Source organism: Polistes dominula, unplaced genomic scaffold, assembly GCF_049000335.1.
Source record: "Polistes dominula isolate Pdom_NZ unplaced genomic scaffold, Pdom_raw_medaka contig_28, whole genome shotgun sequence".
In the NCBI taxonomy this organism is placed as follows: Eukaryota; Metazoa; Arthropoda; class Insecta; order Hymenoptera; family Vespidae; genus Polistes; species Polistes dominula.
In genome coordinates this window covers 4,715,001-4,730,000 of record NW_028300879.1, presented here as the reverse complement: position 1 = coordinate 4,730,000, position 15,000 = coordinate 4,715,001, and the positions used below count along the sequence as shown (strand labels likewise).

Sequence of the window (15,000 nt, the reverse complement as noted above, 5' to 3'; positions counted from 1 at the left end):
TGTATATATCGTGTGTGCGAACGCGATTAACAAACAAATAGCGTAAACCGCCCGTAGTAGACAAATCCCGGATTTTACACGGTTTTTTATCATCGATAGTCGCATTACAGTTCGTTAAGAGTTATATTCTGCTAAATGGCAGTAGTATGAGAATTTTATTTCTTCTTATTATTTTAATTTTTTTTTTTTTATATTTTCTTTTTTTTTTCTCTTTATATTTTATTTTATTTTGTTCCTTTTTTCTAGGTTTCGTTTTCACGGAAGTTGGACGCTAAAGTGCTAGGATACAACACATCCAGTTTTAAAAATATGTTTAAGCCTAATAATAATACAATGTTTTTCATTCACTCAAATACTCTCTCTCTCTCTCTCTCTCTCACTCAATCATACTCTCTCTCTTTCTTTCATTTTCTTTTTTATTTCTTATCGTTTAACACTGCAACAAATTCTTCTTCTTTGTTTATTTATTTTTATTTTCATTTTTCTCTTTTTAATATTTCGCATCGTAGAAGAAAGCACCACTTTATAATACAAATTCGTTCGTCTCTCTCTCTCTCTCTCTTTTTCTCTTTCTCTCTCTTCTTGCCGATACATTTTTAAGGCTTCAAAGTAGAACTCGAGCTTATAATTAGTCGATCAATCGTACACGTCGATTCCTTTTCCTTCTTCTTCTTCTTCTTCATCTTCTTTTTCTTCTTCCTTAACCATGGAACGACTCTTGCGTTCCCACAATTTATTATATTGTTACATTGAAAGAAAAACAAATTAGATATATAAAATAGTGATAATAAATAATACAAAAAAAAACTAGATAAAACTAGGAAATTTCATGTTTAGAACGATAATAATAATAATAATAAACGCGCGAGTTTTTCATCTTTACGAATTTTACGAGGCCATTCATTGTTGAGATATGTGTGCACATACGGTTTACGCATTCACTTGCAACTTGCAATTAACGTTTTATCATTTTTAATAATTTACCTTTTCCTTTCCCCCGTAAATTCACATTTCTTTTAAAACTCCTTCATCTTTCTTTCTTTCTTTCTTTCTTTCTTTCTTTCTTCTATCTAAGTACGATGATGACGACGACGAAGTATTGCTCGCATACAAATGGGCAAGTAGTATGGATGGGTACACACAATTTTTCACATTTTACGGCAAGTATCGCATTTTTTATATTTCTCTTTCACTCTCACACATTCATATTCGTTATAACACTAGCTTTCTCTCTCTCTCTCTCTCTCTCGCTCTCGCTCTCGTTCTCTCTCTCTTTCGTTCTTACTCTAATGAAAAAATTTATACGTCAATGTAAAGCTATATATTGACTAGTTTCTCTCACTCGACTCGCCTCAACGACGAATGGCCCGCTTGTATTTTATTTTATTTTATTTTTTTTTTTCATCTTCTCCTTCCGCAATTTTTTTTTCTCATTTTATTTTCTTTTTTTGTTTTGTTTTGTTTTGTTTAAATATATCCCTCTTCCGCTTCCGTTTTTCGCGTCGATTTCTAACACGATCAATTATTAATTACATACACACACATACATACATGCATACATACATACACATACCACCACAACACACTCATGGGTTTTCACTAATTTGAAGAAAACTATGGTGTTTCTTGTCCTCTTCGGTTTTCTTTCCGTTTTCTTTTTTCTTTTACGTTTCACACACTGCGCCCACGTTCATTAGATTTTTTTTTTTGTTTTTTTTTTTTTTTTTAATATACTGACTTACTTGTTTCGTCCTTTTGTGATACCCTATATATCCGAATTAAAATCATTCTCTTCTCATGGTATATATCTTTCTCTTTCTTTTAATCTATTTTTTTTTTCATTTCATTCGTAATATTTATGTCTATCAAATTTATAGACACTTGAGAGTTGTTCTTCAAAAGTCACCAAATCTCATTTTGAAAAAAGAGAAGTTCATCTTCATATTTATCTTTATTTTCATCTTCATAATCTTCATCTTCAACTTCATCTTTATAATCTTCATCTTCATGGAAAGCTCTTGCACCGATTAATTATAAGGCTTTCGCGCGTCTGCCAAATTACGGGTTCGGTCGCGTAATCTTATTCGCGGGCAAGATTATTATTAATTCGTAATCCACGTCACGCATATATGTGGTTTAGTTATTAGTTATTATTTTTTTTCTCTCTCTCTCTCTCTCTTTATTTTTTTTTTTATTTGTTTTAATGCTTACACACTACACCCTATCGCGGTAGATCATATAACGTTAGTGTTTTTGGCATCTTTGAAATACACAAATAGACTTTGGTATAAAACTTTTTTTGATAGTGTTCAGTACGTTATTTTTTTTCTTCTTCTTCTTCATCTTCATCCTTCATCCTTCATCCTTCGTCCTTCATCCTTCATCTTTTTCTTTCTTCTCTTTCTCTCGTTCCCTTTCATTCTTTATACGACTTGTTTATAATAAGAGAAAATTGCGAATATAATAAATATGTCACAGTAATTTTCTCCTTTATTTTTTAGTAACTCTCTTTATAATTATTATTATTATTTTTTTTTTTATTTCTTCATTCTTAATTTATCTTTCTCTTGTTCTCTTTCTCTCTCTCTCTTTTATTATTTTCTCATTTTGCCTTAGTTTCGATAAGTCGTGTGAATCTTTCTTTTTTTTTTTTTTTTAGACAAAAGATAGAAAGAGAGAGAGATAGAGAGATAGATAGAAACTCGTATATTAGCAATCGATCTTATTGGACAATATAATGAACCGATTAAAAAGAAGGGCAGTGAAAGGAGTGCCATAGCATATAATTTTTTGTTTTACGTCGAATTTATATAGGATCTAGCAAAATTTATCCAACCACCATAGCTTGCAAGATGGTGCACCTCTCCTTCTACGTCGTTTCTTGCTCGAAGTTTCGACGGTTTTTTTGACGAATCTAATGTTATAAGGATCCTCGGCCAATTCGGGATAAATTTGTGCATCGTGTATGTATTCCCCTTCGTAATTGGATGCAGAACCAGCCTTCAATATTTCGTCTTGTTCAGTAACCATCCATTCGTTCGTTGTCGGTGTATTGGCTTTCAATGCTTCTCGTTCTCTGTGCCAAGCTTTACGAATTGCAGTTGCTTTTGCATGATGAAGTAATCGTTGTTTTTCCTTTTCCGCGGTAGTACCGTATCTCAAATTGACGACATAACTTGTTCCATGTATTTTAACATCTATCAACGAACCGCTGCTGTCATTCTCGTGAACCGACGTATTAACTTGACCACCTAAACGTTTCAATTGGCCACGATCCTCGTTAGCTCTCCATGTTTCTTCTTTGACGAAATAAAATGCATCCTGTTGTGCACTGTGTACGACGAACGTGAACGATAAGAAATACGAACGATTGAATACCGAGGTAAAAACGTCACCATAAATTGCATTGGCCGTTGGTACACTCGAAACTACGGCCTGTCCATCGGCTGTTCTTGAAACAAGGATTCCTTTACCAAACGGTGGATCTGATGCAGCACCCAAACGACTTGGGAACAATTCGTTAGTGTCTTTTTTCAGTGCTGATCTGGGTGGTGCCGAAAGGCTCATAGCATCACCGGAATGTCTTTGAGCAATGTGAGCTAAAAAGCCTGATTGGACACCAAGATTTCTCGTTCTTTTCTTTTTCCCAAATATCGAAGTACCTGGACCAAGTGCTGGTGGTACCAAACTACCCGGAAGCTCGTCGGGGAATAATTGGGGTGCTAAACTCTTTAAGTCGTATCCCAAATGTGTGAACCATGATATGTGATCTAAAAAAGAAAAAACAGGATAAAATAAGATAAGATAAGATAAGATAAGATAAGATAAGATATATTTTGTGTCTTAATAATTTTATATTTATTTTTACCTGTGGGTTGATTTGGTCTATCCGTATGCCTGATATCGATCGGATCGTTTCCATTAAATCTGTAAAGATGTAAATGGGTTGGCTTGTCTATCCTGTCTACGACATTTTCCCAAAGTGGAGACATCCATTGACCTATCAAAGGATCATAAACCTTCCCATTTGGCATGTGAACCAACGACGTTACCTATCAAAAACGTATCATCATATTTTAATATTTTGTTTTATTTATACTAAACAAATGTATATAAAATTGAAATAGTAAAAATGAATATTTGTACAAATATAGTTCACCTGATCTAACAAACCGCCACAAAAGTCAACGGGTAAGTATAAATAAGGATTGGAATCATATACAATGTGTCCGTATGGGGATCTCATGATTTCTCTTATACCTTCGCCATATTGATTGAAAATCATTATAGGGGTGCCACATTGATCGGTAGCAATGTAATATTTATGTCGATAAACTTGTGCATAAATCAGATGTCCTCTGTCGTCGTAAACCAATGACATTAATTTTCCATCACGGGGACTATATATTTGGCTAACTTCGTGTGGACGTTTTTGATTATTATAAAAGAATTGTGTAACGTTTCCATAATTATCCTTTCTCGTTGCCAAACGATCAAGATGGTCGTAATAATAGCGTACGTCGAAACGACCACGTTTGGTTGCACGAACCAATAAACCTTTAGCGTTATAATTAAATCTTTCTTCTCTGGCATTTTGAACGACAAGACCTCTATTGTCATATTTGTATAAACCCTCGCCAAATTTAATGATTCTATCCATGGTATTGTATTCCATGGGTATAGTATTACCACGATATCTGAGTGATAACATATTTCCATTTGCATCGTATTCGAAACCCCATGGTTCTTGTGCTTCCACACCAGTTAATTGTCCATCACAATCCCAGGTATAATTTTTTACATTGGTATAAGTGTTAACAGCAACGTTACGAGTATAAGTTCTTGTTTGATTAATACGTCCACGAGAATCATGGGTAAATTCCATTCTGAATACTTCCAAACTGTGAATAGTTAGGGTCACTTGAGTTTCGTGAAATCTGTCGTCGGTGATTCGTGAAAAAAGTGCTGTCCCATCGAACACCGTAGTCTCGTTTATTTGTGGTTTCGTTATTTTAAATTGTCCTATTTGTTCCAACAAACCGGTTCTAGAATTGTAAGCCATGGTATGAGATGGTAAAGTTTGACCACCTATTCTACCCTGTACAGCTATCAATCTAAAATTGGAATCATAGTCGAAAGTAAATTTGGCATTGCTCAATCCAGTTTTAGCACCAAAATCTATACGTTCTTCGATAAGAAGACCAGCATTGTATTGATAATCCCATTTATATTCTACGTCTCTTTCGGAATGTATTACTTCTGATGGTAAACCACTTTCGGTATATCTTATCTCACTTTTACCATCACCGTGTACAACTTCGGCCAATTGTCCGGACGTATGATACCTATAGACGATACGTGCACCATCACCAGGAAACACAGTTTGTAAAAGATTACCGTCGTGACTATAATGTTGAAGATATGCTCTTGTACTTCCTGGTGGTGTATAGGTTACTCTAAGAAAACCTAAAGAGGCTTGACAAGAGAAAGAATGTTTAGTACCCGATGGAAGTATAATATGCCTCAAACCACCATCATCATCATACTCCAATGAAAAGTGTCTGTTACTTGGTAAAGTGATCTTGGAAAGCATGTTGAAGTCGTTATAGGTGTATCGTTTAGTACCATCTTGACTATTGGTCACTTCTGCCAATTGACCGTGCCTATCGTAACCATAAGATTCGTCTGAAGCACCCCACTGCCAACTTTCTATACGATTAAATCTATCGTAAGTGATACTAAGGTTGTGTCCTTGTTCGTGCGGTTGCCAAAGTAACGGTAATCCGGCTGGATCAAAGGTCACCGTTAATAGCGGTGTTCTAGTTTTGTCGTAGAAAGTTTCACGTCTGAATGCTTGTTCAAATTCAACAGCTATTACTCTGGTATCGTTTACCCAAATTTCTCTGTTAAGTGTCTGTTGGAAGTGGCTTACGTCCCCGACAAGATTATAAGTGGTGGTCATTGTGTTTGTTAGTTCACCGAGAGACATTACTTGGTAACTCCACATTGGTAACATTTCTGCTTCTACCGGTAAGGAAACTTCGAGCAAAGGATTTTTTGTTGTTGCTGCACTTAATACTCTTCCACCACTAGGAAGACACAATGACAAACTACTGTTAGTAAATGCGGTTGCTTTCATTATTTTCGTACCTGTAACAATCATTTTATTGATATTTAGTAATTATAAAAAAAAGACAAAAATTAATAAAATTATAATCATTTTCAAATGACGTACCATCGGTGATAGTAAGCATTTTAGATCTTTCATTTTTCATTTCAAATTCAACAAATCTTTGTTTATCCCCTTTTGACAATGCTTGAAGAGGAGCTGATACTTGTACGGAAAGACCTTCGTCATTAGAAAGATCGGAAGATAATTTTAATTTTTCTCCACTTGGTAAAATGACATCGGTAACTCTTCCCAAACTGTCGTAATTGTATATATAAGTTTCATCTCCCTGGTAGGAAAAAGTTTTAATTAGGTTTGTTCTCAACTCGAACAAGAAAATGTATTGTTAGTACTTTCTGGTATAAAAAGAAACATCATAAAAAAAATATATATAATTACCCCTGAGCGACTCGTTAGTAGACCAGTAGAACCATCATATCCTAATGCAATTTCTGCTCTACCTCTTTCGGATAATTTTTCAAGAAAACCAACGGCAGATATTTTCAATTCAGATTTATGATCTTGAGTATTTTCGATTGTACTAACAACGCTACTGTAATCTCGTAAAAATTGTATTTTGTTTCCTGCACTGTCAGTTACAGTTGATAATTTGCCAAAACTAGTATTTTTACTGTATAGGAACGAATACCGAGTTTTTCCGGATGTTAAATCCCTCGTAGATATGTGTTGACCGTAACGATTGAACACATAAACTTCATTAGACGGTGGAAAAGGAATAAGGAACTCGCCGCTTTCATCATGGTTTGGAAGATATGGTTGTAACGCTAAAATATGTAAACTTCCTTGATCGGCAACATGAACAACACCATCGGGTGACACAGCTAAGGCTGATATTGCAGTGAACTTTGCATTAGATGATAAAAGTGTTTCAGTACTACTGGTATCATCTGTACAGGTACACGAATCCAAATCTTTCGTACTAGGTGTCGTATTATTACATTCGCATTGACCACGTAATCGTTCCTGTTGTTGTCCAGCAAAATGTGACATTTTTCCGGACGAATCAACTATCCTAATTGAATTAACTCGATGAGAATCGCTATCGGCTATGTAAAGTTCACCGGTTGGACTAAAACCAACAGCTAAAACTGAACCCAAAACGTCATCAGATTTCTTAATATTCGTTGATAAGGTTGAATTTAATTTGTTGAGTTCGCTGATATTGACATTGCCGTTGTTATTGGCATTGCTGGTACAATGAAGTGGTGTACCAGCTACTACGCGTACTTTTAGATCACTGGTTAGTTTCAGTACAAGCCTGTCGTCGATGAAATGTAGTGATCCGTCAAGTGGACTTAGCGTCAATCCTGTCGGCCATTGGAGTTGAGCTTGATGTGCAGGTATAGCACCTACGCATGGTGCTGGTGACCAATGATTGTGATGACCATGATGTCCAACCAGTGTATGTATAATACCATGTGGATCTACTGCACGTATATTTGTCCCATCGGCTATATACATGGTTTTATCGGCAGCAATGGCGATACCTGTTTAGTAAGCAAATTACAATTTAATAGGATAATATAAACCCATAACGAGATAGAATCTATTGAAATGATTTATGTTGAATAACATAAATAACAAACATAACACCCAATTATTTTCCAAATATAATATCATATTGATTTATATTCTAAATAATCGGTAATTATCATTGTTTACCTTTAGGGTGTGCCAATTTGGCTCGTATAGCTGGACCCTCATCTCCGCAATGACCCTCGTCACCTGGAATACATCTTTCACCGCTACCAACAACTGGTTCTATGTTTATACTAGGATCGTTAACTTGTTCCAACGAAAGTGCTTTTAATATCTGATGTTTTTCAGGATCACTGATGTACAGATGTCCATCGGCAGGGGATATACATAGATAGTATTGATAGGCTACTTGAGTTGCACTATGTAAAATTATTAAGATATTTTATATGTATACAATGTATTAAGAGATTATATGCAGGTAAGATATTTTAACATTATTAAATTACCTCAAAATTAATACGGTATAAACGTTTCCTTCAGGTGTAATTCTACGAACGAGATTAAAGTCACCTACGTAGATGCTACCATCTGGGCCACTGGTAAGTGCTACCGGTGTCAAAAGTTTAGCATCTTTTGCCAAACCATCGCAGTTTTTACAGACCAAATTTCTTTGAAGACCAGTACCCATTACAACTTTGACAGTACGAGGATATTGTTTGAAGTGTAACGTTGATCCATCTCCTTTTTGAAGGATTCCTTCGTGGAAGTTGTAATGATGATGGATGTCAAGTCCCCAACCACCAATATCGGAAATGTCTACATCAAATCCTTGCAGAATTGCAGTTTGTGTTTCCCATATAACCGAGAGGCAAGTAGAATGTTGATAACCGATTGAAATTCTTGCTTGTGCAACTCCATATACTTTTTGTTTATAGACATTTCTCTTGTTCCAAGCGAAAATGTGAGTCAAATTGGGGTCGGCCTCGTATGTTTTTGTATGAAGCGAACCCTCGATTTCAACGTGAACGTGTACGTGAGTTAACGATTTGGGAATAAATGGTCCAGTCAATTGCATTCTAACAGTTGATAAGTATCCAGCAGCTTGACTACTTTGATACATCAAATGAAGATTAGATCCAGGTATTGCGATACTTTCTTGAACAATCTGCCGTGAAAAATTGAAGATTGTTTTCATTAATTAACAAAAAGATATAAAAATCTACTATGTTGTCTCCTTAATAATCTCATAATAATAATAATAATAATAATAATAATTGGTTTTTACTTAACGACGACATTACTTGAAGTGAACTAATTACATCATATTAAGTAAGGCTTACTTGGCTCTCAGCGAATACCAGACTTTTCCCTGGCAAACCACCCACTTTTTCTGGCATCCATGTGCTAACGATGATTGGACGCAGAGTCTCGTGATCGTGTTCCAAGCATGGTCCGTGCTCGCTAAAGAGCCCCATGGAAATCCCTGGGAAGCCTATTATATTGTAAGCCATAAATGAAAAGAAACTAAAACGTATAACACTTAAGGACGGAACAAAGACAGCACATGTGTGTGTGTATGGTATGTACATCGAAGAGAAATAAGTTAATTATATAACATTATTTTTTTTTTTAAATTACACACGCGCGCGCGAGATAAAAATTTATTAGAAATGATGATAATGATAAATAATAATAATAATAATTAAAAGTAATTAAATTCCACGATAGAAATATAAAAACAAAAGACCTATTATAATTGCATTATTGCAACATAAGTATAGTTAGATATTTACCAACTGCTGGACTAGGTGGTTGATTAGATTTATAAGGTTCTCCTTCGTTGCTAAGGGTCATCACTACGGGTGGTAAAACAACTATCTGATTCCATGGCACGAACACAGTCCTCGTAAGAGGTTTGAATGGGCTACGTTGAAATTGCAATGTCACGGCTCCTCCACCATTAACCAAAACGTCGAACCTGATCGAAATATGCAAATACCTTTTCAATCCCGAACGACTCTACGTATATATATATATATTATTATTATTATGATTTGACGATCGATCTCAATAGAATATCTATGTTATACAATCGTTCATAAATATTTAACAAAGTTATTAAAATTTGAATTTCCGAATGGAAATTGTGCGGTTGAAACGATCAGCCCCACTTTATAATCGATTTGATTTATTTGTTTTATTCCCAATAATAATAATAATATACTTTTACAATCCTTAATCATTCTCCGTTCGTTAATATTTCGATTTTGATCATTCATACGATAGATTCTAATATATGTCGAATAAATAATATTATTATTATTATTATTGCAATTGAATCGTAATATTTATCAAAACAAAATGCAACAGAGAAAGAGAAAGAGAGAGAGAACATGTGTTAAGTAAGATTGTCACTAAACAAATATAGTGTTAAAATATTAAGATATTACGTCAATGAGTTTGTTGGACACCAGTTTGGTAATGTTTCCTATCCACAATTTGATACATTACAGGAAAATTCAGAGAGTAATCGGAGGTTTGTAGGAGAGGGGGAGATGGGTAAGGGGGTAGAGGGTGGTTGGGAACGGAGGTCGGGCTAATCAGATAGATTTGCACGGAGTAATTAGCAAGCTTTCGACATCATTAGCAGAGGCTTTGATGTGGTCTACCGTCCCAACTCCTCCAGCTCCGTATTTCAGGATTATCCTCACTAGGATTACTATATACCTGTCTGATATAGGTGTTCCATGTCTCCCTCCCTTCATTACAATGCAAGGCTGATCCTATTACGAAGGACGTTCAAAACCCTAGCCATACATGTTGCGTCCGTCATATGTAAATGCTAATATTACGTATACCTTTGATGTACATATATATCTATATATACATATACTACGTTAATTAGTGAACAGATTTGACCGTTTCCGTTAAAAAATTTGTCATAAAAAGACTTAAAAAGGAAGAGGAATAGAGTAAGAGAGAGAAAATCATGCTTTTTTAAATGTAGCATTTGCTTTCGTCGCAATAAACTGAGAAAGAGAGAGAAAGAGAGAGGGAGGTTAATGACACTTTTAAATTAAAAAAGGAAAATATAAATTAGAGAAATTGTGAAAAGAAGAAAAAAAAATTAGATCAATTCGAGGAACGAATTAATTTTATCTACCACACTTCTATGTACGATTATATTTTTTCGTTGGTTTTTTTAATCAGGATATGTTTACCATCGTATCCTTTTAAAACGATTAATGATCTATTTGTTATATATATAGATTTTATTAAAAATAACAATTTAATTACCATAGTAGAAATAAAAATGAAAAATAATTCTTACCATCCGTCAGCTCTAGTCAATGTGAATCCAAATCTTGAGTCCCTGTCGACGGAGACTCTGATGCCTACTATTCCAAGTCCTTGCTCGGTTACAACTTGTCCTCTCATCACCGCAACACGACTGTTACAAATCAAAGATATATCCAGGTCCTCGAAAGTAGGACCACGTTCGTCGAAACGTACAAATTCGCGGAATGCTGATACCATTTCTTTTATTTGCAAAAGAACTTATCCCGATGTTGTACGATCGTAAGTAAAATAAATTTTCATCATGAATAAATTAAAAATATTCTAATCAATCCAATCGTTAGATAAGACAAGACAAGACTAGACAAGAAAACAAATGGAATGAAAATGAGGACAAATATCGCAATAAGAAAAAACACGTTTTATTTCAAATGATCAAAATTAAACATTGATGCGATTTATATCAATTTTGAATCCTCAAAAAATATACAAATGTATCTATTACACATGTGTCAAGTAAAATCATCAGGTTCCCGCGAAATAGTACGTTTCGACGCGAGTCAATATTCTCACTTCGCTGCCAATGCGATCCGCAACCCCATTTTACGTGCGGCATTCGTGCGGCTTACGTGCGGCCGTCGTTCGTTTAACGAATCAAGCAAAACAAAATAGAAAGAGAGAGAGAAAGAGAGAGAGAGAGAGAAAGATATAAATATATATATATATATATATCGGCAAAAAAATATGCGAAGGGGGGAAAACCGCGCGAGCAATAAAAGAGGTGTAGATGGGGCTAGGGGGTTGAGAAAAAGAGAAACAAAAAGAAAAAAGAAAAAGAAAAGGGCAATGGCAGGATTTTCTTTGGAATGCGAAGGTGCACGATGCAGTCTGATGATGCACTGCCTGGTTTCGATCGAGAAGCGATAATATTAACAATAATAATAATAACAATAATAATAATAATAATAATAATAATAATAATAATGATAATACTAACAACAATAGATGTGTTTCAATCAATTTTATAAAAAGAAAAAAAAAAGAAAAAGAAAAAAACTATATTTCCGTGATTGCAAAAGGGTGCTTGGATAATTTTGAGGTTAGTTTTGTGTTACAAAGTCGAGGGTTTCGTGCACTAAAAACGGATATGCACGTTACGTTCTTCCTCCTCCTCCTCCTCCTCCTCCTCTCTTCTCGCGAATAAAAAAAAAAATTAGGTCGACGACGAGACGACGGCGGCGAAGTGGGAACAACTATGTTTCTTAGTGTCTTTTTTTTTTCTTTTTTTTTTTGTGTTTGTTTGTTTGTTTTGGGTGAGGGGGTTGTCTTTTTTTTTTATTTATAGCTTGCTGGGTTTTGAATTACGGGATGAAAAAGATGCTAATTTGACGCGAGGCAGGTTGCGTGTAAGAGAGTGAAAGAGATAGATAGATAGATATATCTATATATATATATGTATATATGTATGTATATATATGTATATAGATATATAAATATAGACAGAAAGAAAGAGAGAAAGATAGAGATAGGGGTGAGGTATAGGGAATGGTTTGATAATGACTCTTGGAAAATTTTGTATTTGGTGATAGAAAGCATGCATAAATATATATATATATATATATTGTATATATATTATATATTATATATATATACACCACATGTATAAGATATGTATTTACGCGTGAAATAAATATATATTTATATATATATTGTATATAATTTTTGGGTATGTCAAATGTTGAAGGGCAACGTTGGGTTGGTGAAGGTTTCGCAACTGGATTTTATCTGCGATAAAAGACGGAATATGTTAAAAGCGGAATGAATAATTTCAAGCGATTTTGTGTGTGTATATTTGGTGCTGATTATAATAATGAAAATCGATGTTAAAGGTAGAACGAGGTAGATACAATATATATATGTATATATATATATATATATATGTGTGTGTGTGTATATATTTATATATACGCTATGGTATATGCATATATGCATAAGGTTTGTTACACGATATCGTTCAAAGGACGAAGCTTTAGAACAACGTCGTAGTCAAAGTCATCCTCAAAGTCATCGTCAGAGTCGTCAGAGTCATAGTCGTCATAGTCGTCACAGTTTGTAGTTACTACGAGATGTAAGGCTAAATTTGCAAGATACAATTTCTCTTTGGTTTATCCTATGTCTGTTTCTCTTCCTCTATGTATATGCTACATGTGTGCAAGTAAGAATAACATACTAGTGTAATCAAACCATATACATAAGTACCTCTTTAATGTATAAATAAATATATGTAGTTAATTAAATGCGTGTGAGTATGCTATTATGTATTTAGATTGACATATTTACTTATACATGGGTGTATATATATATTTATAAAGAAAATTATCAGTCCCTAAGGGATTGCATATGGGGTCATTTTCGTTCTTGGAGGATTACACTTCCCCCGCGAATCGATGTTTTTATTATTTTCTTTTTTTTTCATATATTATGTAAATCATAACGATGCACCCGTGCCGTCATTCGTAGGACCTTGAGGATCAAACATTTTGCTGGGGAGTTGATCCTCCAAGTACGAGCACAGCAAGGTGGCAGGCACAGTCGTCTCACTACTGTAAGTCCAAACCATAGTGAATGGTACAAAGAAAAAGAATAAAAAAAAAATTGATATATATATATAGATATAAAAAAAGTGTGAGAAAGAGAGATATAGATAGATAGAGAGTGAGTAAGAGAGAAAGAGAGAGAGAGAGAGAGAAAGAAAATAAATGTTGAATAAAACAGATAAGTTTCGAACACACTGAGAGAGATCTTTAATGTAAGACAGACACCAACCTAAAGAATGTATATACATACATACATATATACACACACATATATAAATATATATATATACATATATATATTTATATATATATATTTATATACATATATATATATGAAATAGAGAAAACTAAAAAGTGAACGAACGGTGTCTCGGTTGAAAAAAATTCGAATGACGCGTAAGGGATGCAACCCGACACGTCACACTTCGATTCTTTTTCTCTATTTTTGTTTTTGTTTTATTCATTTTTCTTTGTTTGTTTGTTTGTTTTTTTTCTTTTGATTTGCTGCAATTTAGATGAACTTTTACGTATACCATGTATCATAAATATATACGCGCTTGGGGAACATACATTTATTAAATTATTCATTCGTATGGAAAGTTGAGAAAAAGGGTGAAAATATTTGCCCTTCGATATGTTCCAATTTTTTTTATTTTTCTAATTTTTTTTTTCATTTCTAAATATTTCCTGTATTTTTCAAACGAATTGTGATAGATAACAATTAGTATTAATAAGTTAAACAAGGTTGGAATAATTGATATAAAAATTAATGAATTTTTATTTAATCTTTATTTAATAATTTTTAATTAATTATTATTAAATATTAGAAAATAGAGAGACGGAATCGGAGTTGAGACGTACGGGGCGCATAATCGCGAAGCAAAACGGTTTCGTGAGTGCGTTTTTTTTTCTTTTCCTTTTCGGAATTCTTTCTTTTTTTTCTTCTTTTTTTTTTTTTTTTTTGATTGATTTATCTGTTTGTTGTTAATTTTTCTTTCGTATAATAATTATTAATATTACTTTATTATTAATTTATTATGAAAAATTTATCCCTTTTCTTTATTTTTTTTTCTTGTTTGTTTGTTCGTTTGTTTTTTTTTTTAATTTTTTTTTTATCTCTTATCAAACTGTCTACGTAAATTTTTTTGTAATTTTCTTTTTTTCTTCTTTTCGTTTTTTATTTCTTTTTTTTTGTAAGGGGGGGGGGGAATTTTTGTTTTACCGATCATTACCGATCTCATTAAATTTGATAATTTTGTTTTTTTTTTGGTTTTCCGATCGATTGAATTGATACAAATTTTTGTTCTTTAATTTTTTTTTTGTTATTTCTTTTCTCGGTGGGTCAGATAAATAATTTTATCGGATCGGATCGAAGAAGACAGACACAAGGTAATTCGGTGATTGGTGGTGGTAATTGGTGGTGGTAATATATCAGTG

At 33.7% G+C, this 15,000-nt stretch overlaps 2 protein-coding genes across 2 annotated transcripts in view; one reads left to right on the top strand and one right to left on the bottom strand.

Moving 5' to 3' along the window:
* LOC107066931 (CD151 antigen) overlaps positions 1-335 on the top strand; it is a 6,101-nt gene extending 5,766 nt beyond the window's left edge. The window contains exon 5 of the mRNA XM_015321997.2: positions 1-335. This exon is cut by the window's left edge and continues 4,743 nt beyond it. The gene's annotated coding sequence lies outside the window, so the exon portion shown is untranslated.
* A 1,363-nt stretch (positions 336-1,698) lies between these two features.
* The window catches only part of Ten-a (Teneurin-a transmembrane protein), a 562,968-nt gene continuing 549,666 nt past the window's right edge, over positions 1,699-15,000 (bottom strand). The window contains 10 exon segments of the mRNA XM_089172952.1: positions 1,699-3,770; positions 3,869-4,052; positions 4,160-6,150; positions 6,236-6,458; positions 6,569-7,677; positions 7,853-8,088; positions 8,176-8,834; positions 9,010-9,161; positions 9,463-9,647; positions 11,001-11,120. Of these exon segments, the coding sequence (XP_089029078.1) occupies positions 2,818-3,770; positions 3,869-4,052; positions 4,160-6,150; positions 6,236-6,458; positions 6,569-7,677; positions 7,853-8,088; positions 8,176-8,834; positions 9,010-9,161; positions 9,463-9,647; positions 11,001-11,120 (5,812 nt within the window). The 3' untranslated portion in view covers positions 1,699-2,817.